The 26,157-nt window shown below is 34.6% G+C and overlaps 1 protein-coding gene and 1 pseudogene across 2 annotated transcripts; both read left to right on the top strand.

Moving 5' to 3' along the window:
• The first annotated feature begins 406 nt into the window (after positions 1–406).
• LOC120179103 (F-box protein At5g03970-like) lies at positions 407–2,817 on the top strand. 2 transcript variants are annotated; one of them, XM_039184813.1, is made up of 2 exons: positions 407–470; positions 1,438–2,817. In XM_039184813.1, the coding sequence occupies exon 2, from the start codon at positions 1,453–1,455 to the stop codon at positions 2,680–2,682; it is 1,230 nt and encodes a 409-aa protein (XP_039040744.1). In that variant the 5' UTR covers positions 407–470; positions 1,438–1,452; the 3' UTR covers positions 2,683–2,817. The 2 variants fall into 2 exon arrangements, with proteins under 2 accessions (XP_039040744.1, XP_039040743.1); XM_039184812.1 differs by lacking the exon at positions 407–470 and adding an exon at positions 1,287–1,334.
• Positions 2,818–5,909: 3,092 nt separating this feature from the next.
• On the top strand, positions 5,910–25,914 carry LOC120179126 (annotated as a pseudogene).
• Positions 25,915–26,157: the final 243 nt, after the last annotated feature.

Raw genomic sequence — 26,157 nt, 5'->3', positions numbered from 1 at the left:
CCTCATTTTTAATTTCTAAATTCACCCCTGATAATAATGATTTCTTTCACAAATCACACATACTTTATTATTTAACTGTTTATTTGAGAATAAACTCGAAAAATTCTAAAATTTCAATCTCCATATAAGCCTAAAATACATATGATTCGATTTGAATTTTTAAACTTTAATAAAGTTTAAAGTTTTTCATAAATACTTCTTATAAAATAAAATTTTCAAGTAAATAAAAAATAATCAATAATTATTATATACTCCATAGATTTCAGTTAATCTTTCAGTGATGGGTTACTCAAATTAACACTTGAAACTATGATTCTTTGGGGCTTTGTTAAATCCAATCCAATGCATGGTCTTATCCTCAACGGCGTGTCGTTTTTGAGTCTCCTGTTTAACTCAAAATACTAAAATTTTCTGTTCTAATTATTTTGGGGATCTCTCTTTTGGTTCCTCCTTCGATCAACCCGTTTCAGGTAATCACTCTTCAACATAACAAAATATTAGAAAATGAAAAAGAATATTTATTTACTTATTCATTCATTCGGTATCTTTGTCTTGTTGAAAGTTTGGTTTTGCTTTGGATAGTCTCATTTTAACATCTAGGGTTTTTAGTTTAAGCATTTACTTCCCGTCGGGTGTTCATAAGAAAACCCCATATGATTCTCGTCACTCGAGACTCGGTAAACTGCCTTCCTTTTGTTGTTTCAGTGTGTGATTTTGATGAAATAAGGTTGATCTTTTTAAATGATTTTTATACTTCTTTAACAAATATGTGATGATTGATAGTAATTGGCTTGGATAATAGATGCCCAAAAGAAGTTTGAATGATTCCATTTTCTATTTCAATTTGTTTTTTTTGGGATGTTAATGAATGAACTTGAGAAAGTTCTAAGGGAATTTATAAATTTAGCTCTTATCAAGTATAAGTCATTGGCTTTACGCATCTTCTAACCACAAAGCTATAAGTTGGAAACAAAATTTTGATCTTATTGTAGATTGTCCTTTAACACAATGTTTCATCATATATGTAGAAATCTTGCGTCACTTGTTGGTTGTGAAATTTACTGTGAGCTTTTTGTGGTGACTGGTGGCTAGATCTTGCAATGTGTATTCATATCCTATTCATGTATTTTCTCATGTCATAATTTTGTGCAAGGTATTTTCTATTTAAATTTTTACATGTTAATAATTTGCCTTATGTAGATTTGTCATGTTCGTGTATTCATTTTACGTTTCATATAGTTTTGGCTTTTTTTCTCTGTCATGTCCAGCATTGTTAGATGTATTGGTGTTTCTTCTCATTTGGTAGTTAAAATTTTACAGGTTTGATTGTCATGGTAATTACTTGAGCTTCAATTTAGTAACCTGTCTTTTCGGAGTCGTCAATGTCATGCAATTTCAACAAATTGGCTGGTTTGATTCTTCAAACATATTGTGAAGGATTTGCTTGTGTACATGAAGAATAGACGAATAAGACATGAGGGTGTTCTTCATACTGCACTGAGCTGTGATGACATCCTCTGCAATATCCTTCTCCGTTTACCACCCGAATCAATTCCCAAGCTCATTATTGTATCAAAGAGGTGGCTTCACTTGATATGCAGCTCATCTTTTCGTCATAGTTATTTGAGTCGATGGAGAGTGGGCTTTAACCTGTTAGGATTTTTTGTGTGCAATTACTTATACCTTGGAAGACCTCAAGGCGGTGCTCATCGACCCCGTTCCGAACCCGCTCTTCCGTTGCTGTCTACTAGTAGAGAGTGTGATGATTTGAAGTTCTCTGGGATCCTTAAAAAGCTTGGTTACTTTATTGACTCATCTGATGGTCTTCTTCTTGTGGTCGTCCCGAAGACTTATTTTGTATGGAATCCCATTACAAAGGAACAAATTAAACTACCTCGTCCTCGAGTGTACTTTGAGGAGTTGTGCATGGCATTCATCGTTGAAGATTCACCTGATGATGATATCTCCTACAGGATTGTTCGTGCGAAATGTGAAAGCAGATTCGAGGAGATCAATGTTGTCACAATAGAAACTTTCTCATCAAAGACCAGTACATGGTGTTATTCCAAGCTTAGATGTTCTTCTACTATATCTCTATCACCTTGGATTTCGGGTACCGTGATTGGAGGTGTCATCCACTGGTATGCAGCCCAGGGGAATGTAGCTATTTATGACCCGGATCATCATGACAAGCATATTGCTTTAGTTAAACTCCCAGGGCCATTTGATTTCGACGCGCAAGTTGTCGGGGAGTCTTTGGATGGATGTCTACAATATGGTTGGAGCTGTAAAGCAGGCCTACAGATATGGGTTCTTGAAAAAGGATTGGATGGTTATTCATCCTTATTCTCAACAGACAAACAGTCTAACCTTTCTTGGAGCATGAGATATAAGTTGAATTTCAAACTAATGTGGAAAAAGAATCCAAGTATTGCGACAAAATGCATTGCACGGTCAAAAGAAACTGAAATAATGGCATTTTCACCGCAAAATTCCGAAACAGTCTTCATTAGAACCGGATCAAACATATTTCTCTATCACTTCAAGAGTAACAGGATGGAAGTGATTCAGTACCAAGGTCGTGGATCTTCGATCTTATCGGATTTTTCCAAAGTAGTACCCTACTACAAACGAGCTTGGCCACAGTCCGTCTCGTGTGGCAACGGAAATGGCACAACATGAACGCTTGCTGCGTGCTATATCTGCGGAAGACTGTAACTATCAGTTAGGTGATACTTTGAAGGTACCTATTTTTGTCTTAGGGATTTGAATGTGATGTGTTGTTGGATTTATTCAGTCCAGTCTTCTTTTTTCCTGCTCATGACACGACTTTTATTAAGGATGACTGATCTTCATCCAAGTGTTCTATAGTGTTTGTTTCCCTCTTTTAGATTACACTTTACATATGCTAGTAAATCCAGGGTTTTATACAGCTGTTCGTTACCAGAATAGCGGTAAAGATGTTGCCCGGAACCGTTGTTGCACAGGCATGGCACCCACAATGACTCCAATAACATCTGTTTTGTCCGAAATTACAATAAATGCAATGCAATCGAATTATCAATTTGGTTTTCAAGTTCGAGTCGAGTTGAAATTTTGAAATTTTGAGTTACTCGAAACACCAATAATTTTGATTACGATTTAGTCATTGATTTCATTATTTCATTCAATTTCTCCTTCATTTTAACTTCTTTTTTTATCAAATTTGAACTACATGCTCGTAAACCATTGTAGAGTATATATGTACTTTCAATTCTCTTATGATAACAAATTTTCTATTTTTCAATTTAGTCCTCAATTTTTCATAATTTTCTTATTTCTTCAATTCATGTTTATTTTAAGTTTTTTTTACCAAATTTGAACCACATCTCACATATTAAATAGAATACCTATGTAACTTCAATTCTTACTTTTTCACTAAAAATACTCTCTTTTTATTTAGTCTCTTAACCTTGCATTTTACTCAATTTGGTCTTTTTGACTACAATTGTTTACAAATTCTTTCTTATTATCAATTCCTCAACTCCTTTCTTATTATCAATTCCTCAACTCCTTTATATTCTCATCAAAATTTTACTCTCAAATACTCTCTTTAAAATATAATATTCTAAATATATTTTATAATTTTAGATTGTATTTGATATATTAAATAATGTTATAATGTGAAAAAATATAAAATATATAGAAACTCGAATAAATCGAATCGAATTTCTTAAACTCGTTAAGTTTGAGTTGTAAAATACGACTCGTCAACTCGGATAACTCAAAACTTTTCGACTTTCAACTCGACTCAATCGAACACTCACCCTAAACCTATTTTGAACTCCTACGATTCCATAACTGTTCACTGATCGGACCCAAAAAATGTAATTTTCTTAATTTTATTGCCCAGGCCTATGTTTTATCCTGACCCATGAATTCAAATTTTCTTAATTTTAAATTGGACTTTTCTTTTAAAATAGAAATATTGTAATACTAATGTTTTATAATTTAAGGTCATTACACAATTAATCATCAAACTATTATTTTTTTTATCATCTATTTTTTATTAATATTGCTATTAATGTTATATCTTTTTATTTTAATTATTGACTATTAAAACTTTAATGATGGTATAAACCAAACTATCTCAATAGTTAAATGGATAATTATTGTTTTTAAAGGTCTTAGCTTTCTACTCAACCAAACAACTCAAACCTGAATAACAGAAAACCAATTATTTGAGCACCTGACAAAAGAACAGCCTTAGCCTTGGTTTATAGCCGACCAAAACCTCATGTCCCATATGCTTCTGCATTTATGCTCTGTCATCATGAAGCCATTACTCTCAGCTTATGGCCTGACATGGTCAGTCTGGTTTATGTTTAAGAGGGTTTATGATAAACCATTAGAGAGAAAAAAATTAAGGGGATTTTCAATGTCAACAATATTCTAATATATTCAAAAACTTCAGTTTAAGATGCGACAAAAGTACGTTCTTGTAATCCAAAAAATTACAGTAACAGAGATAACCAAGCATTCTTGGTTATAGACAAAGAAATAACGAATGTCGATTATTAAAAACCAAAATACTTGTAAATTCAAAACCTAGAACACATGGGCATTGTTCTTTGTCTGGTGTTGGGTCTCAGACTCTGACTATTGCGAAGCAAAGCTCTGAATCCACCCGGAAAGACCAGAGTTGCACGGTCCACCCTTCTTGAGTTTGTTGGTCTCCACTACCGAGTTCCACGATTCGGTCATCACGTAGAGTGAGCTTTTCCCCATCTTCCACTTGTTAAAAGTCATTGTAGTTTTCTCCATTGATGGATCCAAGAAGCTTACTTACATTGGTTTCTTGTGAGCCAAATCATCAGCCTCTGTTTTTGTGAGAAAGTCTCGACTTTTGACCTGCGAGAAGGGTACGGAGAAGCGGCTGGCGGTATGATTAACATCGGAGTAAAAGAGGGTCTTCTGAATCACTAGAACCAAACCCGAACCACCCATGTCTTCTAGTATGTGCCGTTTGTATCTGTTGGGCATGTCGGGTGTTGGGATTGAGGATTGGGGTTTCTGTTTCATGCTTCTCTTCGACTTGGGTTTCAGATTCAGTCCACTTCCCCATTCTCCATCACCATCTTCTTCTTTCAACTTCCGTTTCGGTTTCTTCCCAACGTTGTTGTCGAACTCGAACCCCATGTTTTCTTTCTTGGAGAGAGACCCAGGTAGCTGTGCATTGTATTCGAAAATCGAAACACTTGGGATGGCCATGATCATGGTTTCTCTGCAGTTTCTGTTCCTCAAATTTGGCTATTTGAAGCAACCATTCAAAAGGATCCCCATTGAGATCAACGTACTTAAAATCATTACGGATCAGTAGTTCCACCATTCTCTTTTCTGTGTAATTGAAACTCAGGAGCACAGTTTCTTTTCTTCTAATTGCAACTCAGAAGTCAGAACAAATCAAGCTTTTGTGTTGTTTTCCCAATGGGTATGTGTATAAATTGAAAAAGCCTTTCTTGAGTTAAAAGTAAGGGGAATTTTTCTTGTTGAGAGAGAGGTAATTTTGTTTTTGAATTATGAACGTCGAGCAGGGTGCGTCCTGAGGCTGAGTAGTTCTAGTAGGAGTTAACTCCATTTAACGGTTAGAAATGCGGGCAGAGAAAGGCGGCAAAGGGGCAAAGAAGTAAAAACATCCTTAAGATGACCGTTAGCAAGCTGCTTGAGTCGGTTTCATTGTTAAAACAGGCTAATCTGGACCCGTTGAAATAAAGATAATAAAAATGCCCATCAAAAGCCCAATAGCGTAAGGGTAATTCAGACATTTACTTACAAATATTAAAATAATACCAAACGCTGATAGGCGGGAAAATTTGAGCGCTAGAAACTGTAAAGCGGCTGAGCTACTCTCAGCCATTTACCACTGCCACATGGATTCCGATTCAGATTCCGACGGCTCACATGTTTCCGCCACTCCTCCACGTGACCCACTCCCGCCTCCGATGCGGCCGCAGCAGCCGCCTCCAAACCCTCCTTCCTCCAAATCTACAGCAAAGATCAAACCCTCCTCTCATTCAGACACCATTTTCAAATCCAAAAAGCCGTCTTGGTCGAAACATGATAAACCCAAACCCAAAGTCGTACCGGAACCCGAACCCAAACCTATTCAACTACAGGATCTCTTTTATCCGGTCGGCAATTTTCCTTTCCAGATTCGTCGTCCGTCGGATCAACTCCATCAAATCTCCGTCGGACGTTCCCTTGAAACCCTCCCCGCTGGTTTCTTTTCCACGCGCCGTGCTTCCTTCTCCAAAATCTCTAAACCTTCCCTTAATTTTGAACCCGAAACCACCCCGGAAATAACCACCCGAACCTAAAATTAAACTCTCCGACGGCTCAGGTTCCACCAAAACTTTAAATAAGAATCTTCCTAATTTGATCAGAGATGCCCCTTCACCTGAAGTTAAATTTCAAAGGCGCAGTGAAGAAGGTAACTTCGTTAAGCTCAATTTCAGAGGCTATAAGCGCAAGTTCACAGCTAAAGGTAAAAAGATGAACAATTACTCTTACAAATCAAAGTATTTCAAAAGAAGCAAGAGAAGAGTCAAACCCGAAGTTGATATAGGAAACCTTTGCGACGAAGAAGGTTTAGTTTCTGACATTTCACAGCATTCGAAAGTGGAGAACCTTAGTAGGTTTGAGTCAGTTGAAGCAGCGATTTCCGTGACGGACAGCTGGAAGCAATCAAGATGGTGCTTGCGGGAAAATCAACAATGCTAGTTTTGCCAACTGGAGCTGGGAAGTCGCTTTGCTATCAAATTCCAGCAGTGGTTTTGCCAGGGGTTACATTGGTGGTGAGTCCATTGGTGGCTTTGATGATTGATCAGTTGAAACAGTTGCCCCCCAATTATTCCAGGAGGTTTCTTGTCTAGCAGTCAGGTAGGAATTGTGTTGATTCTCTCTCTTTAGAAATTATTAGTTATCGATAAATGGCGGTGTTTTTGCATGGAATAGGGACCCGAAGAAGCTGCCGAGACACTAAGAATGATTCAAGAAGGAAGCATAAAAGTGGGTTTAACATTTTAGAACGTTATTGGTGAATAGTATGAATATTGTTTGAATTGCATTACTGCCCAAAAGCTTATGTTTTCATGGCTTATGTCTTAGGTGTTTTTTGTTTCACCAGAAAGGCTTTTGAATGCAGACCTTTTGTCAATATTTTCTGATACTACCTCTGTATCACTTGTTGTGGTTGATGAAGCTCACTGTGTATCTGAATGGTGAGTGGTTGAACTACCATTCTTCTTATTATACATCACCGGAAAGTATTGAAAATTTGAAATGAATTTAAATTAACAGGTCTCGTAATTTCCGGCCATCATATATGCGGCTGAGGGCATCTTTACTTCGTGCCAAACTCAATGCTGAATGCATTCTTGCGATGACTGCAACTGCCACAACCACAACTTTGTCATCTGTTATGTCAGCGCTAGAGATTTCTTCAACCAACCTAATTCAAAAGGCACAAGTAAGGGATAATCTACGGATATCGGTGTCTTTGAGTAGCAATAGGCAAGTCCAATCCTTTTTTTTTCAGTTTAACTTTACTCCACAGGTAGGTAGGTTATCTTATGAATATGCTTCTAACAGTTTGATCATCATAGGATGAAGGATATACTAAAGTTGTTGAAGTCTCCTTTTGTGGAAGCTCGAAGCATTACTGTTTACTGCAAATTTCAGGTAAGACCGGTATTCCTTTGAATATTTTTGAGTCTATGTGTAACACCCATCTCCCGTATACTTTTTCGTACACGAGATACATATGTCACATCATCTTAGAAACGTTTCCTTACTTGAATATCTGTAAAATTTCGTTTTTTTTATAAAATATTTTAATTTAGTGAAAATAAAACATTCATTAAACTTATGTAGGTAAAACAAAAAGTAATATTCAAACATTTCATCTTTTTACATCATGATAATCAACTACTTTTCAGAGCGTTTTTACTAAGTCTATTACATGTCAACTAAATACATAAAAATAGACATGGATGTCGTACAATTACTGATGAGGCGGCCCTTGCTTTGTGATGTTAGATGATCTCCTTACTCCTCTTGTATTAAAACCTACGCGTGAAATTAATACATGCTAAGAATTTTCTTAGTGAGGCATAAATAATCATAAGCAAAATTCTAAACACAAGTATATCATGACAATTCTAATATCCATTAACTCTTTCAATTCATTATACACTATATAGTTTACACCTGTAGTGACAATACAATAATTCCCCAAACTTACTATAATTTACGTGGGTTGCACACCCACTGTCAATACGAAAATTCATAAACTTATTATGAATTTTTTAGTTTTGTACACACAGTGTCTATACGGAAATTCATAAACTTATTATGAATTTCTTAGTTTTGCACACACAGTGCCTATACAGAAATTCATAAATTTATTATGAATTTCTTAGTTTTACACATACAGTACCCATATGAAAATTTATAAACTTATTATGAATTTCTTAGTTTTACACACACAGTGCCCATACGGAAATTCATAAACTTATTATGAATTTCTTAGTTTGCACGCATAGTGCCATTAAGTAATCACCATACATATATTAAGCAACATGCATTTATGACTACCATAACATATAAGTAAATAATAAATGCACTCATCTGGATTGCGTCGCTATTATATCCAAAATGCAAATCTGATTACTCAAGTACTTTGCCTTTGCCTTTCGTTTTGCTTGACTTAGGAGCATGATTTCGATCTACTCAAGTATCCATCAAAGACACATACAATATCAAATGTTAGTATATTCAAAAGTACTATTATTTAATTTTCTATAACAATCTTAGCCATTCTTAAAATTTCTGGCTCAATAGTATCGATACCTTACCATGATATCGATACTTCTATATGTAGTACCGATACTCCCTTTTAGCATCGATACCACTTTTACATTCTAGATCCATGGTATCGGTATCTGTCTTAGTACCGATACTTCTATACTATAGTACTAATACTCTAATACGATATCGATACCATTTTTGCATTCTCTAATCAATGGTATCGATACCTTCCCCATAGTATCTATACCTACCTCAGTATCGATACTAATTGCATCAGTATCGATAATGTTCAGCTGATTTCTTCTAATTTAAGCTTATAGTATCGGTACTGTTCTTCCAGTACCGATACCCTTACCCATATTTTTCCATTTTCAGCCAGATAATTACCCATATTTAGCCAATTTCCTTTATTTTTACCTCCAACAATACTATCAAACTCTTCTTTACTTATCCCAAATAACTTTCCTTCATTTAGCTACTTATAATATCTACAATCTCCAAAGAACATTTCAATCCAAAAATCATACCACTTTTTCTAACATGTTTTTACACCCATCAAATGCTTCTAATTTCTTATTTACTTATTTGACAAGTCAAAAATACTAATAAACATCAATAAAAACTTATATCTTTACATATCATTCAAAAGCCCATTTTCTTAAATCTCAAATATTTCATCCACCTCTTAGTTTTAATCCTATTTGACCATTCCTTGAGCCGCAATAATACTCAATGATTCAAAAACCAACCAAAAACGAAAAGAAAAGCTAGCCAAATGAAACCTTACCTTTGGCTATGGAGGAGAGCTCTTCCACGAAAAAGAGATGGCTTTTGGTTGACTTACTTTCCCATTTTTCCTTTACTTTAATACCTTATTAAAATTGAATTTTAAATTTATTTCCCCTTTAAAGGACCAAAATGCTCTCTTTATTCATATATTATTACAATTTAGTCTAAAACACTATTCCAAATTATTTTCTCATTCTTGTCATATTTCAAATAAATCCTCAAATTCTTAAATCTTTTCAATAAAGTCCCTGACCTGCTATTTAGGGTATTACATTTCTCCCCTTTAAGAAAATTCGTCCCCGAATTTAAAGAAGTATCTAAAATGAAAAGGTGTGGAAACTGCTTCCTCATGTCCTCTTCTCTTTCCCAAGTAGTTTTTCTACCTTATGATTATGCTAGAACACTTTAACTAACAGAATCCTCTTGTTACACAATTCCTTGTTTTCCTTTTCTAAGATTCTTACTGGTTCTTCCTTATAAGTTAAGTCTGGTCGGATTTCTCTCTCTTCAGGAGTGATAACATGGGTTGGATCATATATGTACCTTCTAATCATCGATACGTGAAAAACATAGTGAATTTTGTCCATATCCAGAGGCAAAGCTAATTGATAAGTTACGAGTCTGACCCTTTTTAAGATCTCATAAGGTCCAATAAATCTCGGACTCAGTTTTCATTTATGCCCAAATCTCATAACTTTCTTCCAAGGCGACACTTTTAGAAATACTTTGTCTCCCACTTGAAATTCAATTTCTTTTCTTTTCAAATCTACATAAGACTTCTGTCGATCGGAGGCTATCTTCAAATTATCCTAGATAATTTTTACTTTCTCCTCCATTTCTTTCATTAAATCCAGACCAACCTGATTACTATCTTTGAGTTCAAACCAATTTAATGGTGTTCAACACTTTCTCCCATACAAAGCTTCATACGGGGCCATCTTAATACTCGATTGGTAACTATTATTATACGCAAATTCCGCTAAAGACAAATATTTTTCCAATGATCCTTTAAACTCAATCACACAAGCCCTTAACATATCCTCTAGTATTTGTATAGCTCGTTCTGACTGCCCATCTGTCTGCGAATGAAAAACTGTACTGAAGTTTAATCAAGTACCCAATACCTCATGTAAAGACTTCTAGAATCTTGAAGTAAACCTTGGGTCTCGATCAGGCACTATTGATATAAGCACTCCACGTAGTCTAACTATCTCTTTTATATACAACTTCGCATACTTATCCATCGAGTTATCTACTCCAACTGGAATGAAATGGGCAGTTTTACTCAATCTGTCCACAATTACCCATATCGACTCCTTATTACCTGGTATCAAAGGTAGCCCCGAAACAAAATTCATTGTAACTCGCTCCCACTTCCACCAGGAATGAATATCGGTTGTAGCAATCTGGAAGGCACTTGATGTTCAACTTTCACTTGTTGACATGTCAAAGATTTAGCAACAAACTCTAATACAATTCTTTTCATACCAAGCCACCAATAACGACTCTTTAAATCGTGATACATTTTATTCCCGACTGGATGCATCGTCAAAGGGCTATAATGTGCCTCGTAAAGAATATCTTTCTTCAATTCATCATTATCGGGAATGGAAAGTCTTCCATGGAAATATAAACATCCATCGGCTCTCATTTCAAAGTCTTTGGCCTCTTCTTTTCCGACTTGCGCCATCTTGTCAAGCATTTCTCATCTCGACCTTGTAACTCTCTTACCCAATCAAAAAACAGCGATTTTAACTTAAGTTCAGCAATCAATACACAATCATCCTTTAAAGACATATGCACATCCAAAGCTCGTAAAGCTGCAAAAGTCTTTCGACTGAGAGCATCAACTACCACATTAGCCTTTCCGGAATGATAATCAATAACCAAATCATAATATTTTAAGAGCTCAATCCATCTTCTCTGTCTCAAATTCAGCTATTTTTGAGTCAACAAGTACTTTAGACTCTTGTGATCAGTGTAAACATGGCAGTTCTCACCGTACAGATAATGTCGCCAAATTTTCAAAGCAAACACTACAGCTGCCAATTTCAAATCACGTGTCGGGTAATTTCTCTCATGATTCTTCAGCTGTCTTGAGGCATAAACCACAACTTTCCTTTATTGCATCAGCACACATCCCAGTCCATTATTGGATGCATCACTGAAAACAACATACTCTTTACCTGACTCAGGTTGCACAAGCACTGGGTCCTCTGTTACTATTATCTTTAGCATTTCAAAGCTTTCTTGGCATTTTCTCGTCCAAACAAAAGACACATCCTTACGTAAGAACTTAGTTAGCGGCAAAGCTAACATTGAGAAGTTCTTCACGAACCGCCTATATTAACCAGCAAGCCCCAAGAAACTTCGAACTTCCTTAACATTCTTTGGGGGTTGCCAATCTACCATGGCTTGAATCTTTTTGGGATCTACTCTTATTCCTTCCGTGGAGGCTATATGACCAAGGAAAGCAATCTCAGCTAACCAAAAATTCTCATTTGGACAGTTTCACATACAACTTCTTTTCACTAAGTATCTGAAGAACCACTCAAAGATGAGCATCATGCTTCTCTCTTGACTTGGAGTACACCAGTATATCATCTATAAATACCACCACAAATTGATCTAAATAAGGTTGGAATACTCTATTCATTAAGTTCATAAATGCCGCCGAAGCGTTAGTCAATCCAAATGGCATTACCACGAATTCGTAGTGTCCGTATCGAGTCTGAAAAGCTATCTTCAAAATATCATCCTTCTCGATCTTTAACTGATGGTACCCCGACCTCATGTCTATCTTAGAGAAAACTGATGCACATTTCAATTGATCAAACATGTCATCAATCCTCAGAAGAGGATACTTGTTCTTTATCGTTACTTTATTTAATTGACGATAGTCATCACATAACTGCATAAACTTGACCTTCTTTTTCACAAATAGCACAGGTTCTCCCCAAGGAGAAACATTGGGTCTGATAAATCCTTTATCAAGTAGCTCTTGCAACTGTGCTTTTAATTCCCTTAACTCTGTTGGAGCCATTCGATATGGAGCCATAGAAATAGGTTCGGTACCCGGGTAAACCTCAATCCAGAATTTTACTTCACGATCTGGGGGAAAACTTGGTAATTCTTTCGGAAAAACCTTTGGAAACTCCTTAACTGATGGAATATCGTTTAATCTTACTTCCTGCACTCGAGTGTCTATCACATTAGCTAGAAAAGCTATGCATCCCTTTGACATCATTTTCTTTGCAGTTATGGCCGATATCACATTGGATGGTGATTTCGATTTTGTCGCAACCGTCTTTCGGGTGGGCCAATTGGGCTTCGACTTAAATAAATGGGTTAGAGTCACCACCGATCATTTATATTTAAAATAAAAACTAGGTTGATCGGACACCTCGGTTTGTTTTCTTACCTGATCTGCATCTTACCAAAAATATGTCGGGCTTAGGAGTCAGTTACAGTCAAGGAATGATTAACACTCTTGTACTGCCCTTTCCGTACTAATTTAATTTCCAGTTGTCTTAATTACAAAAATTGCAAGTTAAATTAGAAGTAAAAATTCGATCCAAATTACTTACCTTCAATCGATTAAAGAGTACCCCTAAAAGGTCAAAAAGATATTAGATTTGCAAAATAAAATACTGAATTGACCACAATGAAAAATAACGAGAGTTAAATTATAATACTTGGAATGAAATAAAGAGAAAAAATATACATGTACATGACGAGAAATAAAAAAATTAACAGAATGAAAATGCTAAAATAAATAGAACTAATTCATGCCACGTGTAAAAAGAAAATAGATTACCCATATTAAAACATGAAGTGATGAAGAAGATGATGTGTGGAAAATTTTAATTAAAAGTACCAAATGCAAGATTAAGTACGAACAAAAGAAAAAACAGAAATTGGGAAATTAATATAAAAATGAAAGAAATAATAAAAAAAATAAAAAGAATGTCAGATCAATAATTAAAAAATACAATGACCTTAAAAATATAATTAAATAAACATGAATTAAATGAAAAAAGGACCAAATTAAAAAAGTAATAAAATGAGTGGTGAAAATAAAAAGAAAAATCGAAACTAAAATCAAATTTAAGGCGCAAAATGAGTTTTAGAAATAAATCAGGGACTAGCTTCGTAATTACCCCTACCTATTGGAAAACACTCAGATCCTTAGGGGATCCGGTCGAGTTTTCTGGTCGTTTATAAAGCCCAAAATCTCAAACATCTTTCATTTGTTTCATTTCCTCAAAAAACGAATAAAAGCCCTTTCCTTCAAATCCTCTGGAGTGTTCTTCATGTTCATCATGGCATGAAGAACACTCAAATAAAAACCTAGATTCCAGCCGACACTGCCTTGCCGACCATCGTAGATCGGTGCAGACAGTCGTTCATTTGCTGTGAAAACCCAAAAAATTAATTTTTTGAAAACCTTTTCAATCATTTCTTTAAATATCCCCTTTGTTTTCATAAAAAAGCCTCGGGAAGGGCTAGATCTGAGAAAAACTTTTCGAAAACCCTACCCCCGATCATCAACTTTGTACTTTTTCGAGTAAAAAAAAAAAGAAAAACAAAAGAAACCAAGCAACATGTAAGAGCAAAACCAAGATAGGTAAAAAATAATACCTTTCTTTGAGTTTCTTTTTCGAGATTTACAAGTATTTTCTTTTCTTCGATCTAACTTCCCCTTTTTGTTTTACATTTACATGAATTTATAGCTTTGATAACCCATTATTTTTGGGTTGATTTAGAATTCTAGTTAGACTAAAATACTAAATGATTTTTGCCGGGTTTTCACGAAATCCACGATGCGCTGGATGATTCGGAAGGTGGATTTGTTGCTATTGGCGTGAGGACTCTCCAAGAATCCTTAGTTTGACCGGCAGTTCACCCCTTGAATGTTGGATGTGCGACGCTAAAAGAAAGCCACGAAACCCTAGCTCTACTGGCGGGCTTCCCACGTGCTGGGCTTGGTATGTTGGGCCTAGTGGGGTTGTTTTTCGGTTGGGTTGGATTCTGTAAATCAAAAAAGAAAATAAATATACATGTATGATAAATATATAATCTATACATATAATGATGTAATATATATATATATATATATATATATATATATATATACTATAACATAAATATGTTATGTAATACACGAACATAATGTATATGCCCATTATAGTGTATTATAGTATATATTATATAATATAAACGTAACACATATACTTATATAATACAAATTAATACTATATATAATATAATAGACTAATAATAGATAAACAAGGTCGGACGAATATATGTGTCTACAGCTTTATCACCAATCACTACTATTTCGGAGCCTTTCGAATCCTTTAAGAATAATCGCTTTCGTCGATAATCTACCCATCAATGATATGGAGACAATCAGTCCATGCCCAAAATGATTTCAAACTCATCGAAGGGCAACTCCATCAAGTTTGCCGAGAACACCACCCCTTGAATCTTAATTGGACATTTTATACATACACGAGTTACCCTTGCACTAGGACCCATAGGGTTTACCGCTATCATTTCACTATAAATTGGTTCTAAAGGAATTCCTCTAGTTCTAACCAACTTTGTACTAATATAAGAGTGCGTAGAACCATGGTCAACTAGAACAAAGACAGGCTCATCAAAAAGATGGAATATACCTGTTATGATATTCGGATCATCCCGATCCTCACTGGTCTATTATAAATTTGGGTCACTCCCCGAGTCTCTTGTCTCTAGCTAGCCTCAGATTGATCGCCTAATCTTCCACTTCCTCTACTTCTACTTGGTGCTGCTACTGATCTCTCATTTTGTGCTGATCTATCTCTAGATTTCTTTGGACAATTTCGAGCATAATGACCAGATTCATCACAATGAAAACAAGCGCTGGAGAGCAATCTACAGACTCCCCGGTGTGACCTACCACATGTCTGACATAAAGGTCTCACTCCAAAAGCTCTACCCGAGCTAGCAACAAAAGAATGAGACTGCTTAGTTTTCTGTGAAGTTGCAGCAGAATCAACTATGTCAATATCGAGAACTCGAGCCCTTTCCTCTCTCAGCATGATGTGTAGATGAAGACATTCCAATCATTTTTCCTGTCTGCATACTTTGGTCCGCTGCTAGAGTCTCTTCTTAAGCTCTTTCAATAGCCTTAGCTCGGTTTATAACTTCTTGTAAGCTAGACAAGTTTAAGGTCAACATCATCTCTTTCAACTTAGACCTCAGGCCCTTAATAAACCAATCACGTCGACCTTTATCATAAGAACTACCTCAATAGCATAACGACTAAGCTTGTTATATTCAACCTCATACTCATACACTGCTTGATCGCCTTGTTTCAAATTAAGAAATTTCAACAACATTGACCTCATAAACTACTTCCCAATGTACTTGTTCTTAAACTCATCTTGAAAGAATGTTCAGTTCACTTGATCAAGTGATGCATACATCATCGTATTTGACCACCACACCCAAGCTGATCCTCAGAGTAACGATACAACTCCACCCAACTTTTCATGATCGGAGCACTGAAGACTTTACAACATCACCATAACATCGTTTAACCATAAATCAGTGTCCATCAGACCTTCATCTTCTTCTCCCCAGGACTCAGGAGCTCCCAAACTTTTTAATTCCTTAAGGATTAACATTCGCGGTGCTGGAGGAGTAGGGCGAGGCGGATGAGGTTCGAACCGTGTCAATACAACATCGAGAGCTTGCATAAAAGCTCCAAACTCTGGCACATGCATACCCTAAAGTACCGATGCATTGGTGTTCTCAGATGGAATCGGATGTTCACTATTCTCTTCATAGCTTTCACTACCCGATCTATCTCTATTCTATAATTCAACAGCTCATCTAAAATTCGTAGAATCTGACATCTAGTATAACATACATAAGGATAATACTTAAGTTAGTAAGGAGGGACATCTATCATATTCTAACTATACCCTATCAGTAACCTTGATATCTTAGTGGTATGTAAACCCTTTTTACATTAAAATACACTCATTTTCGGCCGAGAATCGGCTAAACCTGTAGCTCTGATACCAATAAATATAACACCAATCTCCTGTATACTTTTTCGTACACGAGCTACATATGTCATATCATTTTAAAAATGTTTCCCTATTTGAATATCTGTAAAATTTCGTTTCTTTGTATAAAACATTTTAATTTAGTGAAAATAAAACATTTATTAAACTTACATAGGTAAATCAAAAAGTAATATTCAAACATTTCATCTTTTTACATCATGGTAATCAAATACTTTTCAGAGCGTTTTTACTAACTCTATTACATGCCAACTAAATATATCAAAAATAGACATAGATGTAGTACAATTACTGATGAGGCGACCCTTGCTTTGTGATGTTAGATGATCCCTTACTCCGCTTGTATTAAAACCTACGCGTGAAATTAACACGCGCTAAGAATTTTCTTAGTGAGGCATAATAATCATAAACAAAATTCTAAACACAAGTATATCATGACAATTCTAATATCCATTAACTCTTTCAATTCATTATACAGTATATAATTTACACCTGTAGTACTAATACAATAATTCCCCAAACTTACTATAATTTACGTGGGTTGCACACCCACTACCAATATAGAAATTCATAAACTTATTATGAATTTCTTAGTTTTGCACACACAATGCCTATATGGAAATTCATAAACTTATTATGAATTTCTTAGTTTTGTACACATAGTGGCCATATAGAAATTCATAAACTTATTATGAATTTTATAGTTTTTCACATATAGTGCCCATACGAAAATTCATCAACTTATTATGAATTTCTTAGTTTTGTACACACAGTGCCCATACGAAAATTCATAAACTTATTATGAATTTCTTAGTTTTGCACACACAGTGCCCATACATAAATTCATAAACTTATTATGAATTTTATAGTTTTCCACACACAATGCCCATACGAAAATTATTCAACTTATTATGAATTTCTTTATTTTGTACACACAGTGCCCATACGGAAATTCATAAACTTATTATGAATTTCTTAGATTGCACGCATAGTGACATTCTGTAATCACTATACATATATTAAGCAACATGCATCTATGACTACCATAACATATAAGTACATAATAAATGCACTCACCTGGCTTGCCTCGCTATTATATCCAAAATACAAATCTGATTACTCAGGTACTTTGCCTTTGCCTTTCGTTTGCTTGACTCGGGAGCTTGATTTCGATCTACTCAAGCATCCATTAAAGACACATACAATATTAAATGTTAGTATATTCCCTAACATTTATACTTAAACAATACTCAAAAGTACTATTATTTAATTTTCTATAACAATCTCAACCTATCTTAAAATTTCTTGCTCAATAGTATCGATACCCTTACCATGGTATCTTTAGACACTCGTTTTTGTCTGGGTCTACCAAAAAAATTATTTTATTAATTTATTATTATTATTATTATTATTACTTTTATTATTAATATTATACCTATCACATTTTGTGCAGGCCTTGAAGCCCAATTACAACCCAACAACCCATTACAAGTGACCCAGTTATCACCAAGAAGCCCAAGTTCGGGTTAACCCAACCCAGCAGAAGACCCAAGATCCAATTCGGATCCAGACCCGAACTAGGCCCAGCTGCTCCAGATTAGACCCAACAATCTGACTCGACCCGTTTAAATTAGGGTTTTTAAACCCTAATCCAACTGCCACCTCTATTTGTTGGAGTTGAGCAGCCATCGTCGGCGCGTGAGTCACTGATAGCATCCCGCCGCCACTGTCGTCATCCACAGTAGCCTGAAAATCACCCAAATAAGAGGGAACATCATCAAATCCGAAAAGCTCATTAAAAAACCAAATTAAATCCCAAAAAATTGAGATTTAATCCACTCAAGTCAGAAACCCATCCCCCTATTTTCCTAGATATCATCATCATCTCACCAGAAATCCACATGAAAGCAAACATAAAGGGAGAAGAATAAGGGGGAGAACCCATTTGGTGATAGTTGAAAAAAAGGAGAGAAAAAATCGAAAGAAAGAAAGAAATAAAAACCCTCAAAAAATAGAAAAAACACTTACCTTTTTGTTGATATTTGGTCGACTGGGATCTCTATTCTCATCTGAATCAAGGGTAAACCCCACTGAAGGTAAATCTTTCATTTTTTTCTGGGCTTGAGGGTTGTTTTCCAGTGAGGGTGTAGTGGTTAGAGTTTTGGGGCTTGAATCTGTTCTATTTGCCAAATCGTTGACGTTGTATGTGGCAGTTGTGGGCCTTGTTTTTCCTTTCTTTTGATAAGAAAGAAAGAAAGAAAGGGAAATAGGGAGTTAAAGAGGCGGCTGAGGGTTGAAGTGGCATAGGGTTTCGAAATAACCCTTAAATGGGATATATTTCAGTTGCCATGTGACACCGTTTTGTTAAGGGAGGGTATGTATTTTTTTTAGAAATGGGTTAATTTCAGTTTAAGTCCCCCACTTTTGTAATGTTATGTAACTGGTCATTAATGAAATTTTGAACTCTTTGACTTCGGGCCATGTTTGTTTTTCATTGTATTTTCGTCCTAGATTTTATGTTAAATATGTGTATGTTGATATTTTACTTTGAGCACATAATTTTTAAAGTTTTCATTTTAGTCACTGATTTTATGTGTTGTGTGTTTTTGCTGATATTCGAATCTGACCCTATAATTTATGCATGTTTCATTTTAGTCATTGTTTAATATTTGTTGTATTTATGGCTAATTGTTATTTGCTCCTCTATGTTTCTGATTTAGTTTATTTTAGTCCATGAATATTATTTTTGGGATATTTTCATTTATGGTACTTATATTATTTGTTGTATTGTGATTGTGGATATGGTTTATTTATATTTATATTTTAGTCCTTTAAATGTCTATTTTTGCTATTTTAGTTCCTTAAGTTTTTGTTTTGCTATTTTAGTCCTCAAGTTTATGTTAATCATATTTTGATCTTTTAAATTTTTTATTGTTTTGTTTTAATCCCTTTTGCTTGTTATTTTACTTTTAGTGTTTGTAATATGATTGTTATTTACTGTAAATATTTTATTTGTATATATTCCAATTTTATTGTACTATTATCTATTGGTATATTATTCGAATAATTTCAAGAACACCATTTTGTAGAATGAGCGTGGAAAGCTTCACTTGATCGAAGTGATGCGATCTGATACGACATTTTAATAAAAGGTGAACTTGAAATAAATCAACTTTGTTTTGTTAATTAATTCATCTCGCATTTTAAATCGAACAATGCAATGTATGTTTCTCTAAATAACAATTCATTTTATTTCACGTAAATGTTTATTGTCAATTTATATTCAATTCACATTTTTTACATAGTCGATGAGGGAATATTTTTTAAGGATAAGAAATAGTCGAAATAACTTTCCCGACGGAGGATTGCTAATCTCGAGATTTCATTTCAAGTTAAAGAATTTTCTTTAATTAATTAATTCGAGGCAAATAAATTAACGTTCAATAAACGAATCACATTTTAATTTTATATTCGATTCATCATTTCCACCATTTACGACAACGTGTAAGCGATATAATACTAATTTTGGGCGTTGTGGTGGTGCTAATCCTTCCCCATGCGTAATCGACTCCCGAACCCTTTTAAATCGAATTACTGGTAAGCGCAGACTATTTTTTTCTTAAAAATGATTTTTCTTAAAATTATTTTTAAAAGATGCTTTTAGTTATTTGACCTACCTAACTCAAAGTTCGATGGTGACTCCCTTTCCATTTAATTCAAATCAATTCCAAATCATCAATTTTTCTAAATAAAAGTTATAATTATTTTTAAAAAATAATATTTAATTTTTTAAAAAACAAAATTGGTTATGACAGTATCGATGCTTCTATACTGTCGTACCGATACTTCCTTTCAGTATCGATTTCATTTCTACAATCTGGATCCATGGTATCGATATTTGTCTCTTAGTACCAATACTTTTATACTATGGTACCGATATTCTAATACGGTATTGATACCATTTCTGTATTCTCTAATCAATGGTATCGATACCTTCCCCATAGTATCGATACCTACCTCAGTATTGATACTAATTGCATCAATATCGATATTGTTCAACTGATTTCTTCTAATTTAAGCCTATAGTATCGATACCGTTCTTCCAGTACCGATACCCTTATCCAGATTTTTCCATTTTCAGCCCGATAATTACCCACATTTGGCCAATTTCCCTTATTTTTACCCCCAACAATACTATCAAACTCTTCTTTACTTATCCCAACTAACTTTCCTTCATTTAGCTACTTATAATATCTACAATCTCTAAAGAACATTTCAATTTAAGGATCTTACTACTTTTTCTAACATGTTTTTACAGCCATCCAATGCTTCTAATCTCTTATTTACTTATTTGACAAATAAAAAATACTAATAAACATCAATGAAAACTCATATCTTTACATATCATTCAAAAACTCATTTTCTTAAATCTCAAATATTTCATCCATCTCTTAGTTTTAATCCTATTTGACCATTCCTTGAGCCTCTATAATACTCAATGATTTAAAAACCAACCAAAAACGAAAGGAAAAACTAGCCAAATGAAACCTTACCTTTGGCTATGGAGGAGAGCTCTTCCACGGGAAAGAAGAAGATTGCTTTTGGTTGACTTACTTTCCCCTTTTTCCTTTACTTTAATACCTTATTAAAATTGAATTTTATAATTAATTTCCCCTTTAAAGGACCAAATGCCCTCTTTATTCATTTATTGTTGCAATTTAGTCTAAAACATTATTCCAAATCATTTTCTCATTCTTGTCATATTTCAAATAAATCCTCTAATTCTTAAATCTTTTCAATAAAGTCTCTGACCTGATATTTGGGGTATTACACTATGGCTCTTCTCATTGTTGAATTCCTTTGCTCAGTTCGATTGGCTATTAATGCTCAGCTTTGAGCAGTTCTTGTGGATAGCACATATATGCTAATTCTCTAAATCCCTTATATAAGCAACTTAGCATCTTCTGATACTAAATTTGCCTGGAGCATAAAGACTATTTTTATAAGGCTTAAATATACATTTAGTACCTGAACTAGGCATGCTGTCCCAAATTAGTACCTAAAGAATTTTTACTCCCAAGTGGTACTTGAACTAGGAACCTTCTCCTAAGTTGTTATTTAAAGAATTTTTCTCCCAAGTTAGTACTTGAACTTTAATTTCACGTACTGTTTTGTACTCTTAATAAAAATTTTCAATTTAAAAAAAAAACACTTATGATGACATCATCATTGACACATTGTATAATCTTATATTGTCACGTCATCAAAAGTTAATATTCTTAATAAAATTACCAAAACAATGGATGAAATTAAAGTTCAGATCCCTACTTGGGAGCAAAAATTCTTTTTGTACATACTTGGGAGAATGTGACTAGTTCAGGTATCAAATGTATATTTAAGCCTTTTCGTAATGCTCTTAATCTCAGGTTTAGCTATTGCATTTATGTAGTCCATGTATGGTTCTCAGGCCATTAGTAATTTCTGCTTGCCCTGGATTTTGCACTCTGAAACTGATGAGATAAGCAGGTATTTGTGTGATAACAATATCTCTGCAAAGGTGAGTGTTTTTACATCTGTAATTTTTTCCATTAGATAATACCTTTTAGGCTTCTAACAGGCTTATTTTTAATGTTCGTGTAGAGTTACCATAGTGGAATGCTGGCAAGGGATCGCAGCCGCATACAGGAGTTGTTTTGTACCAACAAGATCAGAGTGGTGTGAATTATTTCACTGCAATATCTAAGTTCTGCACTGAATATAGTTTTTTCCCTTTTGAAATCTTTTATTGGTTATAACAATTACCTCAATATCTTTTGAAGGTTGTTGCAACTGTGGCATTTGGCAGACCTGTAAGAAGAAAAAGTTCATTTATAAGTTCTGTGGTTTCTCGTCATAAATTCACATCAAAGCTAGTATAGATTTTCCCACCTGGCCTTAGCTCAAGTTGTGAGGGGTAGTTGATATTTTTGCCTGATGATCCTAGGCTAAATCCATAGTATCCTCTTGTACCCAGATTAAAATCTAGTCTAAATTTTGGTGCATTAGTGATTTAGAATTTTATGATGGTATAATGGTTGTCATAAATGATGGCTTGTTAAAAGGGTAGACCACTGCTGCCCCTCTCTACTTTAGTTTTCCTAGTTGTCTTCTTCACTGGGTTTGAAAGATCAGTAAGTGCAAAATTATTAAATAGGAGAGTCAATTTGAGTTAGCACTTCGGGAATCTCGTGTACAGAAACACTTTCTATGCTCTCCTTCTGCTGTGATTTGCTTGCATTAGATGTTGCCCCACCATTTTTAAATAGTGACAAGTGTTTTTTTCCCTTGATTTTGTTTCAGGTAATTCGTTATAGCTTGCCTGAAAGCTTGGAAGAGTATGTCCAGGTTGATATGTGCTCCTTAACCATTAGGTTTTTGCAAGGCATTTCGTACCTCGATGTCTGCTAATCAAATTAATGATCATCTATTGTAGGAGATTGTCCTATTGCCATATTTTTTTTCGATGACGTCACATATTACAAGATCCGTAGTCTTATGCACAGGTGCTTAGCATGAAACTGATCTTACAATAAGCATTTTTTGAGAGTAATTTTCTGAATTATAAACTTATATACAACTTTTTATTGTCAGTGATGGAGTGGATGAATTTTCAGTAAATAAATTCCTTTGTCAAGTTTTTGGTGATGACACAAATTCACATGGGAAAGTTTGTTCATTGGTCAAAGAATCTGCATCTCGTAAATTGGGTATGAAAGAAGAGTTTCTCACTTGTACCATGCCGAATGAACTTTTAGAATTTGCTATCTAATAGTTTCCATATAACTAATACCATGTAACCAAATATGCAATTTGAACATTTATGCTAAAATTTGGAGTAGGCTAATCTTAATATATCGTGATTCTTCTTTTCATTTTTAAAATTATGTCGGTATACTGACATTTAGTAAATTATCGGCTATCATTCCTCTAATTTGTTTTTTGCACGTAATGCTCACACTTTTAACACATCTGGAGTGGGTGAAACACAATACTTGCATCTTCTTCCACATCTAAATGTTACTTGTACTCTGAATTTCCATAAGGTAATGAAACCTCTCATGGATATCTCTTACATGTTATTTGTTTCAGGCAATTAGGTTGCGGTGATTGTTGAAACTCTTAAGGGTTTTTTCTTGAAACTTGGATGTTCTGAAGCGAGGTATTAATTGAAGACTGAAATAATTTACATATTTACAGACTTCCCCAATATCACTTGCTGACAAGGATCCTGCAGTTTATGCAATTTTGAGGAAGTGAGTATATTTTTCATGCTTGGTTGTGTAGAATGGGAATTTTTGTCAGGTATATATGTACATCCTGACAGAGCAAGTTATACTTTATCGTAAATTTTCAGGTCAGAAATTAGCAAGGGCAGTATGTGTTTGATATACCGACTGTGGCAAATAGCATTGTTGCACCTAGTGAGCTATCGAATCACTTGTAGGATCTTAAGGTTGGAATTATCAAAAGTAACCAGTTCTCGTTGATTATTATACATGTTTATTTGTGAGTGGCAGGTAGCCACTCTTCATTTGCTTGGAAGGCTCCTCAAATACCAAGCGAAAACAATCTTAAATTTTCGACATCTGCCAATAAATAATATAATTCTGAGAGATCATAAATGATTAGGTGAAGGCATTAGTTTATGTGATTCCTTTCAAGATTATCTTATGAAGATATGCGTTATTTGTTTGAAGCTATGCATTATGGTTTATTAAGATCAGAAAAAAGTATATGATCTGAAGATAATGGCATCAACAAGATTCCTTTTGATTCGCCTGATTTGTATGCATAAACATGATTATGTTTGTATTCTCTTTTCAATAACCTATCAGCAATTGTAGAAAGTTTAAGAGTCATTTACAATATAGTACAATAACCTAACATTTCATTTTTTTTTCTCATCTTACAAACCTTTATTTTGGTTTGTTGCGTGGTATTTGGAATCAGTATCATTTTCATCTTATTCTTTTTGGGATTATCTTAGGTAAAGGGAGAAATAACATACGTGTTGAAGGATGCAGCCTTCTGCTTTAAGATTGTGAAGTTTCCTAGTGATTTCTGTTGTCTTACGGAACTTCTTACAGGATGATTACTGGATATCGAAAATTGCAAGGTAACTGGGCCTGATATTATTTAAAAGTTGTCAGCACATTCCGTAGGATATTAGATTTTTTCACTGAGGGCATTTAGAGAAAAGATAGTGTTAATGAGTTTAATGGCGTAACTAATTTAGGTAGCTGTTATTACCCTAGAAGATATCCATGTCATATGATGTTGCAATTTCTGTTTCTAGACATTTTAATAAGAAAAACGATTTGATTATAAAGCAGCCTTTCTCCACCTCTAAGTTATGAAGTACTCCTCTGTTTCTACTCTGATGTCAAGAAATATTAGTATAACAATTGATGGTATTTTCAATGCAATCAACACACCAACTTGGCAGTGCTAATTGCTGTTTGATTTCTAATATACAGGCTGTAATATTTTTCTTTGAACATTTTATGATGTTCTTGCATCTTTTAACTCGGACTGGAAATTTCCCCTTATGAATCAGGTATGGAAATTGAATGTCATGTACAGTTTTGCAGTTTCTATATAAAAAAAATGTACAGTTCTGAAGTTTTTGCTGTGGATGCGTGTGAGAAGAAACGTGACTGTAATGTTGCACAGCAGAGCAAAAGAGGATTTTGGATTATTTTAAGGGAGACAATAATCCTGATGTCCTTGATAAGATGGGTCACAACAGGTACACGAGTTCTTGGTCTTTGGCTTTAAGACATCAAAGATGAAGGACATTTAACAATTATCCAAGATGGTTTTTTATTTCATACTTTTTCAAAAAAGTTGTTCATGCTGATTAAGTCATCTGTCCCTTTCTTTTTTAGTTTTATTTCTCCTTAATAATAGAACTATCACCTGTATTTGCAGCCCTTTTCTACGTGCAGATATAAAGGTGAGATTTATACAGCCAATGCAATTCTATCCTCAGGGTACTCATGAGTCGTGTGTGGTAGTTCTACAACATTTCATCTATTTTGGTCAACCAGGTCTTTCTGCAGGTCAACCAGGTCACATAGGGAGTACAGATCAGGCCAATGTCAAGTTTCTCTTTTATGATATGTCTATCCACTTCAGCATTTTTGTTCTGTCATGTTGAACTGGATTATGAGCAATGTTGATTGACTTGTTATCACAGTAGAGTTTCATTGGTCCATTCCACTTTACCTTCAAGTCTTCTAAAGTAATCTTTAGCCATAATAACTCAAAAATTCCCAATGTCGTAGCTCGAAATCCAGCTTCCGCACTTGATCTAGCCACCACATTTTGTCTTTTGCTTCTCCAAGTAACTAAGTTACTGTAGAAAATAGAGTAAGTCTCTGTTATTTCAGTCTTATATTTT

Source organism: Hibiscus syriacus, unplaced genomic scaffold, assembly GCF_006381635.1.
Source record: "Hibiscus syriacus cultivar Baekdansim isolate YM2019G1 unplaced genomic scaffold, ASM638163v2 tig00112402_pilon, whole genome shotgun sequence".
Taxonomy (NCBI): domain Eukaryota; kingdom Viridiplantae; phylum Streptophyta; class Magnoliopsida; order Malvales; family Malvaceae; genus Hibiscus; species Hibiscus syriacus.
Note: the sequence above shows the minus strand (reverse complement) of the source record. Positions and strands in the feature narration are given on the sequence as shown.